Source organism: Camelus bactrianus, chromosome 2 (assembly GCF_048773025.1).
Source record: "Camelus bactrianus isolate YW-2024 breed Bactrian camel chromosome 2, ASM4877302v1, whole genome shotgun sequence".
In the NCBI taxonomy this organism is placed as follows: domain Eukaryota; kingdom Metazoa; phylum Chordata; class Mammalia; order Artiodactyla; family Camelidae; genus Camelus; species Camelus bactrianus.
In genome coordinates, this window is record NC_133540.1 from 129,419,400 (window position 1) to 129,443,502 (window position 24,103).

General features: G+C 46.8%; 1 protein-coding gene across 3 annotated transcripts in view; it reads left to right on the top strand.

Annotated features, from left to right (window-relative positions):
* The window catches only part of HS3ST1 (heparan sulfate-glucosamine 3-sulfotransferase 1), a 29,957-nt gene extending 11,000 nt beyond the window's left edge, over positions 1-18,957 (top strand). For all 3 annotated transcript variants that reach the window (XM_074350273.1, XM_074350265.1, XM_074350275.1), the window contains one exon: positions 17,496-18,957. In XM_074350273.1, coding sequence (XP_074206374.1) covers positions 17,606-18,541 — 936 coding nt within the window. In that variant the 5' untranslated portion in view covers positions 17,496-17,605 and the 3' untranslated portion in view covers positions 18,542-18,957. The remainder of the gene's footprint in view (positions 1-17,495) is intronic.
* Positions 18,958-24,103: the final 5,146 nt, after the last annotated feature.

Sequence of the window (24,103 nt, forward strand, 5' to 3'; positions counted from 1 at the left end):
TGCCTTTTTTTAGATTCCACATATAAATGTTATCATATGGTATTTCTCTTTCTCTTGCTGGCTTACTTCACTTAGTGTGACGATCTCCAGGTCCGTCTCTGTTGCTGCAAATGGTGTTATTTAATTATTTTTGTATCACATTTGATAACACATGTAAAACACTGATTTGAGGATCTGTTACTAAGTATCTCTAATGCCGCACTCTGTAGTGATTGTTAGCTTTTCTTGCTGGCTAGCCTGACTTTGTGAGAGAAGCAGATAAAAGGTGTCATTAAGGGTCTAGCTGTGTGTCGCCTTCCAGTCCACCTCCTCCTTCTGCCGATCCCCGTCCCCCTGGTAAGAGGACCACGGTGCCCCCAGCAGCCTCCTTCATCACCCTGCTCTAACACAGGAAGAGAGCAATGCTAGGAAACCGTCTTCTTTTAATCAGGGGAGGAAACCCTTCTCAAAAGCCTACAGAGAATTCCTCTGTAGGTCCCATCAGCCAAAAACATGGTCACATGCCCACAGGCCAGAATTCCAGAAGAAACTGAGGCCACCCGTGGAAGAGGACCATTAACTGAATACGCTAATCCTGAGCAGGTCCCTCTTGTCTTTGAACAACTATTACGTTTATGTTTGTATCTTGCAGTTGGTGATGGGTTCTGCCAAGATTTATAATGCCTCTTTCATTGCTGTCTTCAGCTAAAATGCGAATCTTGTCTTCTTCTGGCTTTGCTTTTCTTTCCATCCCCAGCTCCATAACTTTTACAACCATTTGCCGTCTGCAGTATTTCTCTATGTTGATTTCTCTAGCTCTGACCTGAGCAGTCTTTGCAAAAGAGAAACATCATCAGGTCCCTGCCCTGTCCCCTGATGCAAATGTCCTATAGACCCCTATTATTTGCAATGTTAGTGTTTACGTGCAGGACTCCTAAATGCAGAAGCGATCTGGGCCCAGCCACATCTGTTCATCACGGTATCCCTTTGGGCAAGGTAATCAACTCCCTAAACCTTACATACTCGTTGTAATTTTTAATTATGTATTTTTTCATACACTTATTTATTTAATGTTTAATCTGTTCTAGTAGATGGAATTGTAGAAAGATGGAGGCTGTGTCTGGACCCCTCAGACCTGGATCAATTCTGAACCAGTGCCTGGCAGGCAGTTGGCACCCAAGAAATAATTGTTGAATTAAGAAAACTAAGGACCGCAACATATTCTGTTTTATAGATTTGTCAGGATTAAATGTGGTGATGCAGACAGAGCATTTAATGCACATGGCGGTTGCACAGAACCTAGCTTTTCTTTTGCTGTTTTTTTTTTTTTTAATATAGTACAAGTGACGATGCAATTCAAGTCCTGATCTTTCACGACTCATCCTTCGCCATCCTTTGTTCTGTACACACACCTTGTGTTCCAACTGTAGGGCTGCCCACTGTCCCCCAGATAAATCAGGAACCTGGACGCTCCCACCCTCAGCCCATGCTGTTTCCTCCGCCAGCCTCCTCGCTTTCTCATTAGGCCCAGATTCTGTCTTTCCCTCAGGTCTGTACTGGATGCTCTCCCATCCCCCCACTGCATGGGGGCAGCCCGGTGGCTCTCTCTCTTCCAGGCACGTAGTAGGGTTGCACTTTTCCTATCTGTAGGTCAGTGTGGCCCTGTGACTCGCTGCAGGCAGTGGATGTGAGGGGAAACGAAGGGCCAGCCCAGGCTCCGCATTTTCTCCTCCATCTGCACGGTGCCCTCACCGTCCAAGGCAGCCGGTGTCCTGTCTTTCTGAGTCTCCAAGAGCCTTGAGTGGATAGAGTCCTGCCACCCACCTGGGTGTACACACGCATCCGAGGGGAGGAAGCACTGAGATGTGGGGTCTATCTGAGCCTCCCTAGCCAGCGGGGCAGGGTTTGCTCAGTCCTCCTGGAGTGCTCCGTTTGGCACAGAGACGTTGCTCTAATTGCTTGTGGTCTTGGCTGCATCCCTCAGGAAACAGCTGCCCCAGGAGAGCGGGATAAACCGCTGCTTTTAGAGATTTGCACCCACTGGTGCCTGGTCCACGGTCTCAGTGCGTGATTGCTCTGTGGAATGTGGATGTGCGTGGGGAGAAGGAAGGAAAACAGCCTCGGGTCACAGTGGCTGGGAGGGGAAGCACCATTATCTTACACAGAAATATCCATGTTTGAGAGAAGCCTGATGTGTCAGTTCAGATTTCTTGAGCTCTGATGGGCAGCCATCCATGGTGGCCCACTAAGGAGTGAAAGTGACCCCAAAAAATGTCCTCTGGGTAAAGTCAGTGCCAGCCGGCTCTCTGTCCTTTCCTGATCGCAGGCCACCCTGCGCGTGTCAGCCTTTCCCCGGCCTGGCAGGCCCCTGTTCCAGGGGTGGCTTTGCACTGTTTAGTCTTGAACGTGGCAGCTGCCTTGGCCTTGCTCTGATCGCAGCCACGCGTCCCCCTCCGCACAGATCCCAGCAGAAGTGGCAGAGGGCTCTGGATTGGCAGCGAGCCGTTGGTCAGGATGCGGGTTACATCGGCTGCGGCTCTGCTGATTTAAACAATCGCACATGTTCAGAATTGCCTTCACCTGCTGCCTTCTCTTCCTTAAGGAGGCCTTACTGTCCTTTGCAAAAGATGGGGCAAAGGCTAATTGTCTTACAATAGTTGTCCTTCAAACACATTAGACTAAGAGCCACTTGGCGTTTTTCATTCTGCTGTTTTTTGTCATCTCTCTCTCTCCACATCGCTCTCAATGCTCAAAACGTTCCACTTTCCCTGAAGAATGGTTTTTCTTGTCAATTTTTGGAAGTCATTTAGGAAGCCTAGTTGTTATAAAATCTACATTTTAATTGTGATTATTGTTCTTCTATTTTTCTCTTCTCGAACATCATCACGCTACTATTGATCGCATGACTATTCTCCAGCTCCTATGTTTGGAGGGTCTACCCTGTGTCAGGTGGGCCAAGGCGTTTTTCTTTAATATTACATTTAATTTTCAAATTGGTAGGAAGCATCCCCTTTCTTTGGATGAGAAAAATTACAACCCAGAGAGGCGCGTCGCTTTTCTGCGATCAAATAACTAAGCCAGGACTGAAACCCCAGCAGACGTCAACTCACTTGCTTTGATCGTCCCACATTATTCTGTTTATTTCTCTATTTTTCTGTTTATATACTTTAGCCTGGAAGTCACTTAAAAAGTGTTAAACTTGGTTTTTGTCCTCATCAGACCTCTGAATGTTTCTCGGGTGTTTTCCATGAAGCATGTCCCAAGCTTTCTCTTCCTGGCTCCCTTTAAGTTGCCAAAAGTGTCCATCCCAGAGCCTCCGCCATCTCACTCGGCTGGAAGTATTTATTTCCACACCCATCTTGCCCCTTTGACAGTGGGCTTCTGGGGGCTGAGGAGAGACCTAGCTCCTCCCCGTATCCCTGGGTGACGCCCGGAAGGGACCTGCTCTCAGGAGGCCTGGTGTCTGCGTCCCGAGCGAATGACATACACTCCTGAGTGGTGCCTGATGGAAGAGCAGGGGTAATACGTGGAAGGAGAAATCTTGAAATCTAATTTAGTGACTCGCATTATGAAATGTCTTGCCCCCTGTGACCCTAAACATTGGAAGAAGACTTGTCGAAAGCCAGAGCAGAAATTGCAGCTAAAAACACTTCATTTGAACCCTTGTTCTTTGGCCAAGCCCCTCCTTTCCCGTGGGACGGTGGCCCCGAGCGCTGGTTTGGGTCTGCTGCCTGCCTGGAGTACAAAGCCAGGCCTGTGTTTTCCCAGCAGCTGATGGGGAAGGAAAGTGGTGGTCAAAGGAGGAAAGCCAGGTGGCCCAGTGCCCACGGGGGCTACAGTCAGCTTTATTCTTTTGACACCTTTGGAAACTCGTCATCAAGGAAGCATCGCGTGGCAGGACCTCAAGGTGCGTGTTGGCCTCGCTAGTGTGTCAATGGCTTTCAGAGGGTGAGAGTCGCAGGACGTCTTGAAAACTTAGTTCACCATTGGAGCTTTCTCTCACACACACACACACACACACACACAGATTTTATTCAGCAAATTCCTTTCAGAGTAGAGTAGGGAATCTCATGGGGAAACCCTACTGAAGTCCCATCCAATCCCACTGACCCCACCAGAGACGGAGCAGTGTAGAGAGCCACATGCAGACGCCTGTGTCCCCCTCCCTCTTCCTTTGCTTCTTCCTTCTTGTTCACTAAGAGTTGGGGGAAGAAATACAGTATGGGGACATGATCATTCATTCCCACACCATTTTTCCTCTTTGATTTTGAGTCACACACACATTAAAAAAAAAAAAAAAGAACTATTTCTAAATGTAGCTCTGTTACAACTTTTCTCGCATCTTGACATGTGAATATGACCAAAATAACTTGGTGTGTGATGTATGTGTACCCGTGATTCTGTTGTCTACGAATCTCTCCACACTGCTAATGGGCAGGGTACCCTTAGCCCTCTCTCAGTCCTAACCTTAGCACAATCATCACATAGTTTTGCCTCCTCTCCCTGCATTTGCCCCACAACACACCCTGCACCCCTGCATGCACCCTTTTTCGAGGGAAGAAACAGGATGCCAACTGTAGCTCCAATCTTCTAGTGCTGGATACACAGCCAGTGTATCTAGGTCTTGACTGAATGGTGGGTCCGCTGGGCAGGCTGATCTTTGGGTTTTCACTCATCCTACTACTCATCAAGCTCTTTGAAGAATAACCATATTATATTAATAGTAATTAATTATGCATCTCCATTAATAAATGCATCTTCATTTCTTTAGGAAGAGGATGAATGTGATGTGTGGTGAGAACCAAGAGGCTGGACCCCTGTGGCAAGACTCTGTCCTTTTCTGTTGTCTTCAGCAATTCTGCTCACTTCCAAGCTTACATACCGCACTCACACAAGCAAAAGCTGTAGAGTCAACTGCCTCCATCCAGCCTCAGAGGTCGTGAAGCAGACCCTTTGGGGCTGAGTGCAGGAAAGTCTTATCCCACCACACGCAACCCCTCTGCCCCCACCCCAACCTGAAGGGCTTGGTCTAATTGTATATTTTCTTATCACTGAGAAGCCTTTTATACAATGCTGCTTTTCTTCATTTGTAGTTTGGCCCAGCGATGACGAAGCATCCTTTATAGATGGTCCTCTAATCTAGCTGATCCATCTCTTAATCAGGTCCTAGTTCAGTGAATGTTTGGTAAACGAACACTGAATATGATTTGAATAGAACCAGAGTGGCAGGTAGGGGAGACCCTACCCAAGAGTCAGTCTTTCCTGCTAGAAGCTGTCTTATTTTCCCTTATTAACAGAATCTCAGGAGTGTGGAAATTCCACATATGTTGCCGGCTTTAACCCGTGAAATGTTAGATTGATGCCGGCCCAAATGGTAAAACTTTATTTTTAAGTGATTGCTTTGTTCAGAATTTTGGATAATAGTATCTTGCCATGTTTCTTAATTCTCTAAAGCCTTCACTTTTTAGCTATAAGAAGGCAGATGGTCTTAGAATTTATGGTCTGATTATTTCCTTTTGTAAACGAGGCTTAGAATATTTCTGCGTCTTGATCGAGGTCATACAAAAGTCAGGGCAGAATCTGGGACTAGACTCCGGGTCCCAACTCCCAGCCCAGCACCCTGTTCACTCTTGTGCATTGGTCCCTTCAAGCAAAGACGACTTGGTGGAGATGCACTTTATATGCCTGAAGTCATGGCATTGGCAGTTTTGATTACCTGAATACGACCTTTCTCAGTCACTGCAGTGGAAAACAGGGATCCGACAGTGTTGATGATAATATTCAGTGAGGGTGTCCTATTTGCCAGGCCCTCTTCTTAGTGCTTCGTGGAGTAATACCTCCTTTAATACTCATGACAATCCTACAGAATTAATACTGTTACCATCCCTACATTTCAGGTTAAAAAAAAACAAAAAAACAATGAAGCACATAGGGGTCACATGACTTGCTCTTGGTCCCAAAGAGGAAGTAAGGGATAGAGTGCAATTCAAACTCACCCCTTTAACCACCCGCCTCCCACCTCTGAGCTCTTGTAATAATTCATCCTGAGGATTCCTGAATGTCTCCCCCAGATGCCAGATTGTTTCAAATATGTTATTTAAGCAATAATAATTAACAACATTTTAAAAATATGCAATATAAATCACTTTGCATCAACATTCAGAAAGAATAAATGATCAGTCTGGTGATGATTGAACGTCCTGTATAGAATTATATTTCATCTAATGATAATTGAATTTGTAACAAGGTAACATGAGATCACAGAGAAGGCTGTGTTGAGTGCAAGATCTAGGTGCTGTTCTGGACAGATTAAAGATTTCAAGATGACTGAGATAATAAGGCAGGTGTTTCCTACTTAAGGTAAATGCATTATAGATAAGTTAAAGCTTGAATCAGAGGCAAATGAGACACTAATTCATTTTGTAAAGCCTATAGCTTAAGAAAAAGGGAATACTGAACTTGAACAGTGTTTCAAAAATTTTGTTAAAGTAAGGGATGAACAGAAATCACAGCCGTGTGTGTATGTGTGAGGGATGAAGGAAAGTCATTCACTGTTGCTTTATTTAGTGCTATCACAGGAGCAGCAGCAATTTAATTCGGAAAAGGGAAAAAAAATACAGACAGTACAAACTCAAACCCAGCCGTGGTGCCGTGCTTTACCTCCGTCCACGCCTGCCTCCGCCTCAGGGGCTTGCAGGCAGGGATGCCAGTCCTCGCTCCGCCCCGGTATGTTTCACAGTGCAGGTCAGTCCTAAGCGCTCACGTTACTGTCTGCTTTTTTAATTTAACTACAGTTAATTTACAATGTTGTGTTAGTTTCTAGTGTATAACATATTGATTCAGCTATGCATATATATTCTTTTCCACATTCTATAGAATTATAGGTTATTGCAAGATATTCAATAGTTTCCTGTGCTAGAGAGTAGGACCTTGTAGACGGTTGGATAAAGATGTGATGTATATATATAAATACATATATATACACACACATACATACATACATATATATGTGTGTTTGTATGTATACAATGAAATACTACTCAGCCATAAAAAGAATGAAATGATACCATTTGTAGCAACATGGGTGAATCTTGAGATTATCCTACTAAGTGAAATTAAGTCAGACAAAGACAGATATCATATGATATCACTTACGTGTGGAATCTAAAAAAAAAATGGCACAAGTGAACTTATTTACAAAACAGAAACAGACTCATAGACAGAAAACAAACTTATGGTTTGGGGGAAAAAGGGAGGGGAGAGGAATAAATTAGGAGTTTGGGATTTGCAGATACTAACTACTATATAAAAAATAGGTTAACTGTTTTTAAATGATTACCTTAAACCAAGAACACTCATATCCAAAAGAAAAGACAAAACCAAGCTCTTGGACCAAAAGTGAGCAGTAGTTTCCAAGATTTTCCATGAGCTTATCCCGCTTGGAGTCTGCAGGTGGCGTTACTGGGATTCAAGCTCGGGACCTTATGCTTTGTCCCCTTTGTCCCACTGCCATAGAGCTTTCCCTTCCGCTGTGTTTCTGAATCTCAGGTTGTGGCCCCTGCCAGCTCCTGCAGCCTCCTAGCTGCCACCTTCCCCTACAGACTGTACCTCCATACCACCGCCAGCACCAGCAGCCCCCATGCCACACCTCCAGCCCTGATGCTGCTGCAAACTCTACCTGGGGTGATTGCCCCTGGGGGACTTCCTGCCAAGCCACTCCCAAGCCTCCTCCCAGATTATGCCTGGCCATTGATTGCTTTTCAGTGGGATGAACAGGGCCCTCCCCTGTCTTCCGCCTGTGCAACCTCTCTCCTCTGGGCTCTGGTGCAGTTGTGCCTGATCCCTGCTCACACTGAGCATGGTTAATAGGTTTTCTTGCACGAGTATCTCCGACTTTACAGGGTGCTCTAAGGACAGTGACTGGGCTATTTCTGTGTCCCGGGGAGCTCAGCACAAACTTAGAAACATGGTAGGTGCCTTGTCCAAGTCTGAGTGATCACCTGTGGGCGAAGAATGGACCTGACACGTCAGTCTTTGCAGATTTGCCTTCCAGTCTTTTCTCTTTTTCTCACTTCACTTGGCAACTAATATCCATTTATTACACTCATAAAATAAAAATCAGGAGTTTTCACAGAAGTCTCCATAGTTGAATCTGGAAAATGCAAAGATCAGACAGCCCCGGTCCCTCGTCTCCGGCAGCACCTGCCGGAGTTGGCAGCAGCTGGCTTTTTAGACAGACCACATATGCACAGGGCTGCTCACTGTGGTCCCAGCCGGCCGTCCGGCTTCCTAGGCTGATGTCACCTGCCTGGATCCAGGAGACCGTTGTGTGCTACCCCTGGGAAGACTTACAGCAGTGGAAGCAATTCCAGGCAGGTTCTTTTTCTTTACTGTTTCTTCTGAGGGCTGTGTATTGGTCTACTGGGGCAGCTGTACAAAATGCCATAGACAGGGTGACTTAATCAACAGCAAATATTCATTTTTCTCAACTCTTGAGCCTGGGGTGTCCAAGATCAAGATGCCAGTGGATTCACTTCCTGGTGAGAGTTCTCTCCTGATTGTAGATGGTTGCCATCTCCTCGTGTGTTCACGTGGCAGAAGAGAGTTCTAATCTCTCTTCCTCTCTTCCTAAGGACACTAATCCATTGTCAGTCTTATCCTCATGACTTCATCTAAATCTGATTACCTTCCAAAGGCCCCATCTCCAAATATCCACCCACTGAGGATAAGGGCTTCAGCATATGGAATCTGCGGGCGGGGGTGGCGGACAAAATTCAGTCCATCCAGTCTGGTTCAAGAAATGAGACACATCCTCCTTCTAACAGGGGAAGAATTTACTCTGGTTTGTATATTTATTTTCAGCTGCAAACTATTCTAATGTTCCCTGCCCCCAACAAAAACAAGTGCTGATCTCCATGCGTTTGGGGTCCAGGGTTGTGGGGTCCAGGGGACCTCGGTTGCTGACTCAGTTCAGCCCCTGCACGCTTGACCTGGGATTCCCGTTCTCTGCCTGCCTGTTTCCCCATCGACAGGGATAAGGACAGGACAAGATGATGGCACAGGGTTCTTTGGCTTCTGATGTTCTGTGGGTCTTTCCTGGCCATTTCTGGGGAAATGCAGGGACTTTCTGCGTGCTCGCCACCTGGGGGGAGATGATGACTGTCCCCTTAACCAGGGAGGCTCCCATCACCTGTCAGAAGACTGGGTCACACCCGAGCAGGGAGTGAGCCATGCACATCCAAGTGCGCAGAGGCAGCCTGGCTCCTGCCCACCCCCGTCTGCGAGCACGGCCCCCCTTTCCCACTCAGCTGCTCTGAGTAATAAGAGGGCCCGTCCGCCCTCCTGTCACGGAGCTCTGCTGTGCTCTGCCTCTGCCAGTGTGTTTCTGCTTCTAATGAAGGATTTATTTAGGTCACCGCTGCCTTCTGTGCACAGCACCGCAGATTAAACGTGGCTCCCCTCCCGGGAGCCTCGCTCGGGGCCGCGCACACCTGGCAGCCGCGACTCGGGCAGGTGGGAAGGGCCCTCGGAGCGCCCCTTCCCAGACAGACAGCCTGGATCGTTTCCGTGTGTCACTGTCCTTTCTTCCGTGAGCCTCTTTCTGGTTGAGTCACCGCAGGACTTCAGATCGTGAACAAATGCGTTTGACTAATTATCATTCTTGAACCCATTTATACCACACGGCCCTCTTTTATTTTTAGGGATAAAAGTAGCTACCACAGTTGAAGGAAGGGCTCGCCACGGGCCAGGCAACACGGCATTGCTGTAAGCATCCACGTGGACTGTTTTATTTAATCCTCACAATTGATATATTGGCCAACGCACTGGCTCTCTGGCACTGAGTTTTCATTGCTGTCTGGTGGGTTTTAAGTTGTAGAGCTGAGATTGGAGCCTGGGGTTTTGCTTCTAAATCCTCTGAATTCCAACATCTCCCCTCTGCCCTTCTCCACAGATAATACCGCCCCTGTGGCCAGCCGGATCCCCCTCTATTTTGCCTACCGCAATCGTTTACAGTCCTGGAATTGAAAACAAACTTCCCCGACAACCATAAGAAACAAAGCCCAAAGGAGCATGAGCCATCCCAGCCCAGGGCAAAGGAGAGGGTCAGACTCTGGCTCTGAATTGGCACAGAGGTTCTAAGCTCACGGGTTCTTGCCGTCCCCAGGGCTGTGTGTGGGCAGACCAGTTCCTGTGGAAGCTTGTTAGAAACACAGACTCGGGCCTCTCCCCAGACCTCTGGGATCAGAATCTGCATTTTTCAAAAAAATTTTTTGGGGGGTGAGGTAATTAAGGTTTTTTAAAATGCATTTTTTATTTTGTGGAGGTACTGGGAATTGAACCCAGGACCTCGTTCATGCTAAGCGTGCACTGTACTGCTGAGCTATACCCTCCCCCCAGAATCTGCATTTTCAGCTCCATCCCCAGGGGACTGGAGTGCAGGCGTGAGTTTGGAAAGCCCTGTGCCTGGCGACTCTAATGGGGAAGCCAGAGCTCTGGGAAAAAGCAGGCTTTAGGGATGGTCCTCAGAAATTTAGTTATCATGCTTCCTGGTCTGTGACCTTGAAAAGGTCACTTAAACTTCAAAGCATATTTCCGTATCTGCCTTGAGGAGAAAGACAGGCCGTTAACATTTGCTGACTGCCTACCGAGTGTCAGGCCGTGTGCTGTCTCTTTGGCCTGGGTAATCTTATTTAATCATGAAGGCATTCATGTGAGATTGGTTTGAGCCCATTTTGCAGAATGGCACACTGAGCCCCAGAGAGATGATAAACTTCTCTGAGGTCAGTTAGCTCTAAGAATTCTAGCCTGGATCTGTCCAGCTGCAAAAGCTTCTTTGCTTTTTGACAATTACACACTGCCTTTTCACTGTTTAAAAATTATCAAATAAAATGAGAAGAAGTATTTCTTCATATTGCTACAAATATGACGGGGGATAATTCATACATGAGTGTTTACCTCCTGACACACAATGGGGGCTCAGGAGTAATCTCTCCCTCTCCAATACTCTTGTCAAATCCTTTATATGACTCGTGTGTCCGTGTTTTCATCACCCTGGTTATCCGAGGGGAGATTCTTGCCTGTGTCTGCTGTGTCTCCTGCTTTGGCTGAGAGGCTGGGGAGGCTTTCCTGCAGATGGAGGGTTCACGGGCATCCTTGTTCCGATGCACTGAATGTCCCTCTTGTGAAATATTCTGGTCATTTCATTTCATCCATGAATATATTCCAGTGGTGGGACCGAGAGAATTGTATTAATTACATTTGAAATTTAGGTCACGATGTGCATTATTGTAATGAGAAGACTTAAGGAGAAAATTAAAATATTGTTGAAGGGTTATCTCACTGCTTCCCCTCCTTTTTTCATTCAAATATTTTCTAGATTCTCAGGTCATCTTGGTCAATCAGCATGAGAGGTTTTGAGGCTCCCTTTCAACATCTTGTGTCTGCTTGACCTTCTAGGGAGAAAAAACTCACTCCCGTTTGATGTAATCATTTTCAGAAATGGACAAACTGTTACGCTTTTCTCTTTTTTTAATGTTTTTTTTTTATTGAGGTGTAGTTGATTTACAATATTAGTTTCAGGTGTATAGTTAAGTGATCAGTTGTACATATACATACATATATATGTATTTTTTTTTCTTTACAGATTCTTTTCCATTATATGTTATTACAAGAAATTGAATATAGTTCCTTGTGCTCTACATTAGGTCTTTGTTGTTTACCTATTTTATATATACTGTAACATGTGTCTGTTAATCCCCAACCCCTAATTTATCTCTCCCCACCCTTTCCCCTTTGGTAACCATAGTTTGTTTTCTATGTCCCTGAATCTGTTTTTGGTTTGTAAATAGAATTTGTATTTATTTTTTAGTTTCCACATATAAGTGATATTATATGATATTTGTCTTTCTCTGTCTGATTTACTTCACTTAATATGGTAATCTCTAGGTCCATCCATGTTGCTGCAAATACATTATTTCATTCTTTTTGTGGCAGAGTAATATTCCATTATGTATGTACAGATACCACATCCTCTTTATCCAGTCATCTGTCGATAGACATTTAGGTTGCTTCCATGTCTTGGCTATTGTAACTAGTGCTGCTATGAACATTGGGGTGCATGTGCCTTTTCGAATTATAGTTTCCTCCAGATATATGCCCAGGAGTATTGAATAGAAGGCCTTTCTCAGTGCCTTCAGCCATTTGCCTAACTTTCCACCACATTTGACGTGTTCATTCAGCAAATAGGCTCTCTAGCACCTGCTGTGTCCCGGTGATCATGCCAGCCCCAGAGGATGCCACAGAGAGAGACAGGACACCAATAGAGGAGCTCTGAACTGATACTGTCTGGTGCAGAGGCAGACAATCAACAAGCAAATATAATTTTGGAGTGTATATGAGGAGTATAAAACAGGATGATAGGGAAGAACGTGATGAAAGGAGAGCAGGTGGGCTGATGTGGCGGCGGGGAAAGCCAGCATTTGAAATAAAACCTGACAAGAGAAAGCCAGCCTCAGAAAGCCTGGGGCCAGCATCCTGGAAAGAGAGAGCTGCAAATGCCAGGCCCCAGAGCTGGCATGAACTTGGTGTGTTCAAACGAACAGAAAGGTCAGGGCTTGGCTTAAATGAGCAGCTGAGACGGGCGGGGCAGGCGGGTCCCATCCTAGGTTCCTCCGAAGGCCTGGAAAGGAATTTGGATTTAATCCCTAGTGCAAGGGACCTCCACCTGGAAAAGCCTGTGCCCTCTCCCGTGTGCTCCCCATGCCTGGCACGTGGTCAGCATCTTCGGAGAGGGGCCCAAGGAAGCCTGCTGCTGCTGATGGGAAAGACTCTCAAATTCTTGACACTCAGGGCTTGGTTTATCATTGCAGGATGAAGAAAATGGTCTCCCTGATAAAAGGGACTGAACAGAGAGGGGCTGGATCTCTCTGTGGGACCTTTTAATCCATCTCCAAAGGGAGGGACAAGGTTCATTTTATGCTCCAGCCAGTCTGTTCCCTTCTGAGGAATCTTGTTCCTCATCAGAGAATCAGTGCCCAGCATGAAGGTTCACCAGGACCAGAGACTCGCACCAAGGAGCCCAGCACCTGCATGTAGACTAACTGTGGGTATTTCCACCCGGGGTAAGGAGCAGCGAGATCTCTGACTTTGCCTGTTCAGACTGAGTTTGAATCCTAGTTCATCCGTAACTTTGTGGACAAACCACTTAATGTCCGTGAGCCTCACTTCGCTGTAATGATATCAGTTCTCTTGAGGACCTGCGGTGAGCATCACAGGGGTCCGGTGTGCAGAGCTGCTAGCCCAGGGTCTGCTCAGTAGCAAGTGTGGCAGGTGGCAGCCATCTTCATTGCTTTTGGGAGGAATGTGGCCCCGGGCTCCAGGTGCTCCTGAACCGTCTGTGTCTGTTCCCATGTTGGCTCAGGGCTCCAGACTTCCAGAAGATTCCCTTTGTTTAGCATTGCCTAGTTTAATTCTGGAAGGAGACAAATTAATTTATCTTTATGCTGCTTACAAGTTCAAACTTGCCTTCCTGGTCTTTTTCTTGTTTGGGAAGCTCCGATTTTGTGAGCAGGGTAAGAGGTCTTACTATTAAGAGAGTACTTTCCACAATCAAAGAGCTTTCAAGTAAGAAATGCAACTCTTTGCAGTGTTGTCCATCTCTGTGTTCTGTGCTCTGTTCACCTCAGTTGCCAACAGCCACCTGTGGCCTTGAGATGTGCTGTAGAAGTAAATATATACACCCTGGAGTTTGAAGACGTAAAACACAAAGAAATGCAAAATATCCCCTTGATTATATATAGTGATGGTATGTTGGAGTGATGACATTTTGGATACACTGGGTTATGTGAGGCAAATATTTCTTTCTAATGGGGCTCCTGGAAAATGTACCAGTACATAGGTGGGTCATTTTAACATCTCTAATAAAAGCAATAATAAGATATGACCTGTCATAGGATGAGCTATGACTAAGTGTCGGGGACATAAATAGCAGTTACTATCACCTTTGAGACGGGCTGCTGTTACCTTCCTGAGCATCTCTCAGTTGCCTCTGGAGATCTGAGTTTTTCTGAGAATGTGGTAAAGCTGTGTGCTATACTTTTATTTACACAACTCATCTGCTGCAGTGACTCTGATGGGGAAGGTGCTGTGGTTGGCGTGATGGAGGGGGGCAGGTACTGGGGAATTCATCTCCTCGCTTAGCCAAAATGCTAGGGATGTAGCATGCATTCAATAAATATTTGTGTAATAAATGAAAAAAGGTCATATGTGATTCCCGTTGCTTTTCTGTTGGACAGCACTGACAACTCATCTCGTTTCAGTCCCAAAGTAACCAGTTGAGGCAGGTGGAATCATTACCACATCACAGATGAGAAACTGAGGCTAAGAGAGGTTAAGTCACTTCGATGAAAGTCAAAACTAGAGTCAGGATCCCTGTGTAATTCCTTTAGACCCTCCTCCTGAGCAGAACAAATGAAGGAGTTTGACTCCGTTCTGTATGCGTGTGCTTGTGTATCCACTGATTCTGGAGTTGGTGGCTGGGGCTTGCCACTGCTGGGATTTTGGGGGGGATTCTTCTTCAGGACCCCTAAAACGTTGCCATGATTTTATGCTAAGATCACGTGCCAAGGAGATGGCAGTTCTCGCAGAGAGAGTACCAAACTGGGATGCAGGAGCCACACCCTCCAGGCTCCAATTTTCCATGTGACCTTGGGCCCATCACCTCAGGGCCTCCTTAACCATAGATGAAAAGCAGGGACTCAATAGCACCCTTCTGCTCTGATGCTCACCACTCCATTGTCAAGATCAGCGTGGCCCAGATGTCCTGGCTTACAGATTCACCTGAGCTTGGACATCTTTCCTTTTCTGAGAGTGTTACTTAAAGGCACAGAAATTCTGGCTGTGCCACTGAGACACACACTGTCACCCTACAGCAGGAGGCACTTGGTTCTCAGTGGCCACTATGTGTGTGTGATATATTTTATATATATATTTAGATGTACAAATATATGTGTGTATATATACATAATATATATGTATGTATATACATCAAACTTAGCTAAAGTTTCATACATAAGACACATATACATATACGACTTCAACTAAATTTTTTTCCATATACCTCAAATATTTTTTAAGTGTAATGTAGAAGGGTTAGAACAAGTAAATATACACTTTTAGAAACTATACGCAAATGAGGAGCTTTTAAGGTACTAAGTACACAGGCTTTTTTGTTTGTTTTTTTGTTTTGCTTTTGTAAAGAACAAACTGTATTTAGTTTCTTCTCCCCACTGTCTGCTGGTAATTCCCCTTTAGGAAGAAGAGCTCAGATGTGCACTGGACTCACCAGGATGCCTTATAAAAGAGTAGAGAGAGCAGGAATGGTCAGACAATATCAATTTCAGATCTGGGCTCCGACTCTGTCCCTCAGGCGTTGCATGATTGGGTTGCTTCCTGAGTCTGGACGCAGAGCTGTGATGTGGGGATAACACTGCCCACCACTAAGAGTACAGCTGTCCAGCGTGGAGAAGCTACCCTCGCTCCCTCCACCCCACCCCCTGCACAGGCCACACCTGCACACACACACCGGCATACGCGTGCATTCGATGCACAGACACAAGCCCCCGAGTGCACCCACACATACCCCAAACATGTAAAAGCAAGCACAGTCGGTCTGTCGGGTCGACCCACATGGGCTGTTGAAAAGGAAATGGAATTTCACTGAGACATACTAAAATGTTCAGTTCACTAAAGCAAGTGGTCCCTTAAATTGAGCTCATCCAGTCAGTAAGACCAACCTTGAACCTATCTTGTTTGGCCAGCCCTCTTTAAACTTTTTTTTTTTTTTCGTTTTTTCCCCTGAATAATCATGTCAGGTGATTTTGCAAGTCCCATTTCCAGTGTTCTGTGATGTTCTGAAGGTTTCCAGCTTTTCGATTGCTTGGTCTTTTATGTACATCTTTCCAACCAGCTCATGCAGTTAGTGTCTGAGGGAGGCGGAGCAAGTAGTCTGATCATAAACACGGAAGCCCTGAGTGTTGTTCCTCATTTGTATATTTTAGACACGTTTTAAACTAAAAAGGGTATTTTAAACTTGGCATAAAGAAGATGATGGGCCCTCTTGATAGAGAACATTTGTCTGGCTCTGTAAATCCCACAGTCCCCAAACTGGGCCCGTCTCCAGCTCTTCCTGAACGGTGTTTAGACAGAGATTACTTAAAAGAGACTTTCCAATCTCCTCTTTCCGGGAGAGGGTCAAACACAGAGTGCTGCTTATCAGCCCCCTAAAAACATCAACCATGGCTCATTTGTCTTTGGGAACTCCATGCCAACTAGCCCAGAAGGGCCTGCATCCACGGGGAAATTTCATGCCTACATGTGATGAATCTCAGACAGGTAAAGAGGAGAAGGAATGAAGGAGGCAGTTCATAGGAAGAGCCCTGCATGTAGAGTTTTAAATGTGGGCCTTGAATTTTGAAATGGACTAAATTTTTGTGTCCTTGGGGAAGACTCTCGTCCAAAACTGTCCTGCCTTCCTCCCTTACCCATCCTTGTTATGCTGACGATCCACCAAGCCGACTGCAAGACCACTTTATAAACAGTAAAACTTTGCATGTGTGAAGGTTTTTTTGTTCTTTCTGGTACCCTCACCTGTTTATCCCTCTAGGCCCACTTCAAACACTTCCTCTGCTAGGAAGCCATACTTCATTGTTTAGGGCAAAATGAATGAATGTAGACACTCACACTAGCCTGCCTACGCTAGAATCGTAGCATGTATCTCACTGATGCCTGCAGTCAGGTTGTATCAGTTAACCTTTGCCAAAGTTGTGCTGGAATATAAACCACCACAAATCTCAACAGCTACCACCACAGGCAGGCACTCCCATTCATGAGGGCAATGGCCGTGCTGCCCGCAGTGGACTTCTGTCCCCTGGGTTGGATCAGGAGCCCCCGGTGGGTGGGGGAGCTGGAACAATGCCGGCTTCTAATCACTGGCCGCTCTGCCGGGGGCTGGCAGCTAGTAGTTATTTCACGGATGTTGACTGAGGGCCAAAAGACCTGTTCAACTGTTTCCTTTATCGCACGGGGTGGCAAAATGTGACTGCAGGCCAAACCGGGCCTTGCTTTTGTGCCCACAAAGCGCTGCACATGTAAATGTTTGAAAAAGAATCAAAAGAAGAGTAATAGTTAATGACCCGTGGAAATTATATGACGTTCAAATGTCAGTGTCCAACCATAAAGTTTTACTGGGACACAACCACAGCCATTCCTCTGTGCATTTTCTCTGGGTGCTTTAGAGCCAAACAGCATAGTTGGAGTTGCCATAGATACTGCATGTCCCCAAAAGCCTAAAACATTTATTATCTTGCCTTCTACAGAAACTGCCACTCCTGCTTCACAGGACACAGAAACTGAGAACACCCCAAGGTGGTGAACAACCATGCCCAAGACAGCAGAGTGGGCAGCTTGACTAAGCCGAGCATTTATTTGGGGTTAATAATTTCCCCTTTGTTTCCTAGTAATCGGAGGCCTGCGACACCCATGTGTCACTGATCTGGAAGCATCCCCCTGCGGCAGCGCTTCATGATCCAGCGGCGCCCGGCCCAGTGAAGCCACCGTGGTGTCCAGCATGGCCGCGCTGCTCCTGGGCGCGGTGATGCTGGCGGTCCAGCTCCAGCCAGTGCCTTCCCGCCCCGCCGTGTACGGGTCGGAGCCGGGCCAGCAGGAGCTCGTGGGGAAAGCAGCCACCCTCCAGGGCGAGGTCCTGGAGGGCGCGGCCCCCAACGGCTCTGCCCAGCAGCTCCCGCAGACCATCATCATCGGCGTGCGCAAGGGCGGCACCCGCGCGCTGCTGGAAATGCTCAGCCTGCACCCCGACGTGGCGGCCGCGGAGAACGAGGTGCACTTCTTCGACTGGGAGGAGCATTACAGCCAAGGCCTGGGCTGGTACCTCCGCCAGATGCCCTTCTCCTCCCCGCACCAGCTCACGGTGGAAAAGACCCCCGCGTACTTCACGTCGCCCAAAGTGCCTGAGCGGGTGCACAGCATGAACCCGTCCATCCGGCTGCTGCTCATCCTGCGGGACCCGTCGGAGCGCGTGCTGTCCGACTACACCCAAGTGTTCTACAACCACGTGCAGAAGCACAAGCCCTACCCGTCCATCGAGGAGTTCCTGGTGCGCGACGGCCGGCTCAACGTGGACTACAAGGCCCTCAACCGCAGCCTGTACCACGTGCACATGCACAACTGGCTGCGCTTCTTCCCGCTGCGCCGCATCCACATCGTCGACGGCGACCGCCTCATCAGGGACCCTTTCCCCGAGATCCAGAAGGTCGAGAGGTTCCTGAAGCTGTCGCCGCAGATCAACGCCTCGAACTTCTACTTTAACAAAACCAAGGGGTTTTACTGCCTGCGGGACGGCGGCCGGGACCGCTGCTTACACGAGTCCAAAGGCCGGGCGCACCCCCAAATCGACCCCAAACTCCTCAATAAACTGCACGAATATTTCCACGAGCCAAATAAGAAATTCTTCGAGCTTGTCGGCAGAACATTTGACTGGCACTGATTTGCAATAAGCTAGGCTCGGAACATTTCCTGTTGTAAGTTCTGATGTACATCTGGGGAGGGGGGAAACAAAGAATTTTAAAAGGGCGTTTAAGCTATAATTTATTTGTAAAATCCATAAATTACTTCTGTACAGTATTAGATTCACAATTGCCATATATACTAGTTATATTTTTCTACTTGTTAAATCGAGGGCATTTTGTATTGTTTTTCATGGATGTTAACATTGTGTAATATGTCTCTATATGAAGGAACTAAAATATTTCACTGCTAAAAAAAAATCTGGAGATGCTCCCTTTTTTTTTTTGATGGTAATTAACTTGCCCCCAACTCAAAATAGCTTGTCGGTGTTCACTTATGAAGCAATCTATAGAACAATCTATATTCCTTTGTTACTCAAAAAAAAAAATGTTTTTCACAGCTATTGTGTAATTCTCTCCTCTCCTTTCTTCATTGCCTTCTAAATTTTTAATCCCTCACTGTGGTCATCAGATTTATTTTTTACTGGCATTGTGAGATTTAGCTTCCCTGAGGTCCCCTCTTATTCTTGGGAGGTGCCAGTTTCACCCATTCCCAACTTCAGCAGGTAGTGTGGATTTTAATCCCGTGTAAACTCAAAGTGGACAAAGTAGTTAAGGCTGGGAAAGTTGTTAATAACTAACGAAAGACTTGCCTCAAAGAAGGCTTAGACTTATGTCTGATTGCAGCCATCGGTGAAACTCCCAACAGTGGTTACCGGCCTTCAGAATGATCTCTGGGCTGCCAGCTGGCAGTGGGTCTCCAGAAAGCCACATAGAATAAAATCAACTCCAAATTTGGAGTCCTGAAGGTGAAAAGACATTTAAACTCCCAAGGGTTAAAATGGAAAAGAGAAAAATGCAAAGCAGGGTGTAGAGGACTGGCAATGCCTTGCACCTGCTCCAAGAGGCGAGGCGAGAGGCCTGATTTCAGTTTCACTTCTGCCTCGAGCAACTAGGTTGTTGGAAGTGGTCACAGAAGACCCTCGGAGCCTCAGTTTTTTCATGCATTCTCCATTCTGCCAGCCTTTTACAGAATTAAATAAACTGGGAGTTCTTCTTATTGTGAATGCAAAATATATTCATGACAGTAAAACCAAAAATATAGGCAAGCAAAATAAACCCTTTTCCTGACATAGTTTACACTGAAGGCAGAGGAGTGAAATGGGCCTCATACATGAGGACTCACTGAAATTTCCCCAAGCCATTCCAGGAAGTAGGGGTTATCTTGGCAAGTTCAAAGAGGAAGAAATAGGCACAAAGAGGGTAAGGAACTTGCCCAAGGTCGCATTTATTGTGAGCCAGGGCTCAGAGCTCACTTAGAGCCAAAGCACAGGTCTTTTGTATTTTTTGTTTTTTCTACCTGACTCTTTCTAAACTCAAAAGGAGCAAGGGTGAGGCTGAGGGTTTCTCAGAAGTGCTCTGTGGGAGGTGAGTCCCCTTGGTTGGAGTCCAGCAGCTGCAGCAGGCTTGACCTTAGCCTGGCCCGTGCCCCGTGCCTGGCCTTGCCCAGACAGCAGAGAGAATGCCTTCTTCAACCCTCTTTGAGGTTGTCAATAAACACCCAACTTACCAGAGGGTGCGGCGGAAATAAAGCAGGCGTCCAGCAGGGTATTTTTCAGCCTGCAAAGCACATCCCCCCGTTACACATCATTGGATCTTGTTTTTATCACCCTCACTTAAGAATAAAAAAATGGGAGGCCCCAAAAGGGGAAATCGAGTTATCACAGATGCCCAGGAATTTGGAGACTGAGTGGAGACCCTGATATGAATTTTCTGATTCCTAAGAGGATGCTCATTGCAAAGCACTTATGAATGCCTGTACCTAACAGGATGGAGGGCTTGAAGCCCACCTTGTCGGGGCAAGAGGTGGTGTGTAGGGATGGAGGAGGGGAGGACCAAGCACTGGAGACATGATCAAGCTGCTGCGGCTGACCCAGCTGATAACAGGGGATGATCCACTTTAAATATTGGTAGGTATACATTCAGTCGTTGATTTGGGGGTGTGGGTCTTGACTGAAAATGTGTTCATGGAGGTCCACAATGGGCAAGGGGGCAGGGGGGTCCTAGTGGCTATTTCTGTTCATCTACTTAGGGTACCACCTGAGCCAGCCATTTGGAAGGTACAAGCAGTGTGAAGCCATTGCTCCAGACAGAGCACTGAGGTCTCACCCGAGCACTGTCAGGTGCCGGGAGATCCTGCAGTAGACCAAGGCCCACCTTCACGGATGCCCAGAGGCAATGGCTCCGGAGCCAGATGGGCACCTGATCCCTCTCCAAACATGCCTGACACTAAGTCTATTTACAATGAGAGAATGATGTTGATGGGAAGTAGTGAGGTTGCCGCCCTGACTGGCCCAGGCTCGGGGGCTGCCTGGGGGCCTTTGGGTGATGACCTTCCAGATAGGAAGCTGGGAGCAGCTGAGCAGAGCCTCAGCTATGCATGTGGAGTCTTCACCTCACTGGATGCTTCTGAGTCAGGACAGCCCCCTCCCTTCCCCCAGGGATCAGATAGTGCTGAAATCCTGTTAATGCTACTTGGTTATCAGCTCACAGCTTGAAAATTTGCTACTTTAGCAAAAATGGTGATGTGCCTCTGAGCACCAGTGCCTTGCTCTCTCTCCCCCGGGAGACTGTGCTCAGCGGGAGAGAGATGAGGGCAGAAGGGACCAACCCTCGGGGCGCCTGCTACTTACAGGGTTGGGATCAGAGGTCGCTGCCAAGAGTTCCAGTATTCACTAAAATTGTATATTTCTTTTGAGGCCCTACTATGTGCTTAGCATGGTATTAAGCTCTCAAGAGTGTGAAAGAGAATGTTAATGCAGGAACAAATAGCCATTAGCTAGTCTGTGTTTAAATTTAAAACAACAACAATAGAATATGGAAGGAATAGGGAGGCTGTTCCGTGTTTAAATTAAAAAAAAAAAAAAAAAAAAAAAAGGAAGGGCTTGAAAAGCAGAGGAAAGGCCTTTAGCTCCACCTGTGTGCTGCTGGCCAGTGCTGTGTGTTTGGTACTTTCTCATTTAATACAAGAACATCCCTGAGAGAAATCAACTGGTCCCCTTAGAGAGAAGAGGAAACTGGGGCATGAGAACTGCACCTCCCCTCACTGTTTTAGAAGAAAGGGGGAGGAGTCGTCACGTATCGTCGACAATCAAGGTGAGAGATGACAGGCACCTTCTGCCATACCATTGGTAAGGAGGCACAAGAGATGAGGCATCTTCCCAAAGGTCATGGGGCAGAGCTGTGACCCGGATCACTTAACCTGTGGGCCACACGACCCTGTTCTCTCCACAGGAGGGCTTCTTGGAGGAATTGCCAGGGAGCTGGAGCACAGGAGGCAATGGATGTAACCAGAGCAGGGCACTCTGGACCAGGGCAGCTTGAGGAATCAAGACATCCATCATCCCTGGGTGATGGGGAGGGGAAGGGCGGCAGGAAGAAGCAGGCAAGAGACTTGTCTACAGGGCATGGAGACGGGTTAAACACACTGAAAACTCACTCTGGGTCAGACACTGTGGCCTTGACATCCACTTTTCCAAGTGGTGGAAGCTTACTTAGCAGGCACCGCTGTGTCTCTGTCTCCTGTGCAGATGTATCTGTCATATAAAAATAACTACCACTTATTGCATACCTGCGACGTGCTTGGCATTTTAAATATGTCGCTTCTAATCTATGTGACAATTCTGAGACATAGGAAATGGCATAGCACTAATTTTACAGAAGAGGAAACTCAAAGTCAGAGACTAAAGGGCTTGCCCACGATGCCAGAGCCGTTGACTGCTACAACCAGAATTTAGTGTCCAATGTCCACGCTCCGCTACTTTTCAGTCTATGCAATTGTGGATCGGGGAGGGTGAAATAAAGCGCAAGTGTGTGTCAGGCAGCTCCTGGAAAAGTGATGGGCGTGTAGAACGCCAGGATGCACAGAGAGGTGTATCAGATTGTCTTCAAGCAAAGAGGGGCTGGGATTTGATACAAAGGGCACAAGATAAAGCCCATTCCTTCCTGGCAGACGTTCATTTAGGAAGTCTGAGCTTAAGCTAAAGATCAGAGCACAACAAAGGAGCTCTCCAAATGGCAGACAAGGGGTGAGGACCAAAGCTACAGACTCTCCTGACTGAGATGCTTGACTGCAATATTTTCATGTAAGACATGGCCTCGGTCCTTCAGGTCACCCTGATACCAAGATCTTCACTCCATTTTCCCCAGTTTTCCCAGTTAGGTAACCGGAGAGGAAAAAAAACAGAACCAGAAGACAGGTACAAATCCCAACTCTACCAATTATTGACCATGTGGTCTTAGGTTCCAGTTCTCACAACCTGTTCCATTCTTGATATAAATGGGCTGACACTGACTTAACTTTCTTCTGGGGAGAATTCAATGAGATGAAGTAAAACTAAACTCTGTGGGTATGGGGCTTGGTGGTTAAGAGCATTTAGGACTTTGAGAAATACACCCAGACTGGTTTTGAAACAGTCAGAGGCACCCATGGCCTTGGTTTCCTCATCCACTTCCCAGTTTCGGGACTGGAGCCCTGGCTGCTGGTGCCCCATCCAGGTTCTGTGTACCAGGGAAGTGCTCCCATCCCCACCACCAGAGGAGCTGGCTGCTGATTGCTCAGTCTGTACTGTTTCCTGGAGCATTTCTCTTAGCTGTCAGAAGCCACCTTACCTGGAGGTACCTGGGAAGTTATGTCCGCCCTGCTTTCCTGCTTCCCTCGGGGTTGCCTGTGACTAAAGACGGACCGATGTGGGGCAAGAAGTCAAGCTGTCGGGTAGCAGCCCGGCCCCCTGGTCTCCAGGCAGGACAGCCTCGATGGTACAGCTCATGCCCCAGAACTCCTCCTTGGATCGGGTTGAGGTTAGACTTCTCCTGAAATTACACTTTTGCTTAATTTCTTCCATTTTATCCCATGTTCCGCATGGCCTTATTCATGACTTCTGTAACCCCACTCCTAGGGAATGACTTGCCCCAGAATACAGGAATCCCCAACTCAGGCTTTGCTTCTAGGGCATCCAATCTAAGATAGTAAACTTGCCTAAATGTCTTATTCTGTTTGTATTTCACATGAATAATAATGACCAGCCCACAGAGTTATAGCAATTTTTCCAGTTAAATAACAGACCATAGGGGATGAGTCCATTGTATTCTCTGACACATACAAATGCTAAATACAAGAAGAGACACAATTGTTACCAAGGAGTAGTCTCTTCTTTGGTTTACCAGACTATCAATGTAGTGTCAATGCATCAACGTCAAACTCCACCTTCAGGAGAGCATCCTGGTTCCCACAAATGAGGGCATCACTCCATCTTACTTGTGCTACAGGATGTTGCCTGTCTATTGCTTGATAAGTATTTCACTTAGAGCTAGTGCACGAATGTCTCTTCCTCTTGACCACAACACCCTGGCACCTGGGACAGTGCCTGGCACATGGCAGACAGGAAGTTCTTGTTTGTAGATTGAATTGTAATTCTAGCCTGGCTGTCAGTCTGAAGTGAAAACCCTTGTACCACATCCCAGCCTCGTGATCTGACTGACCT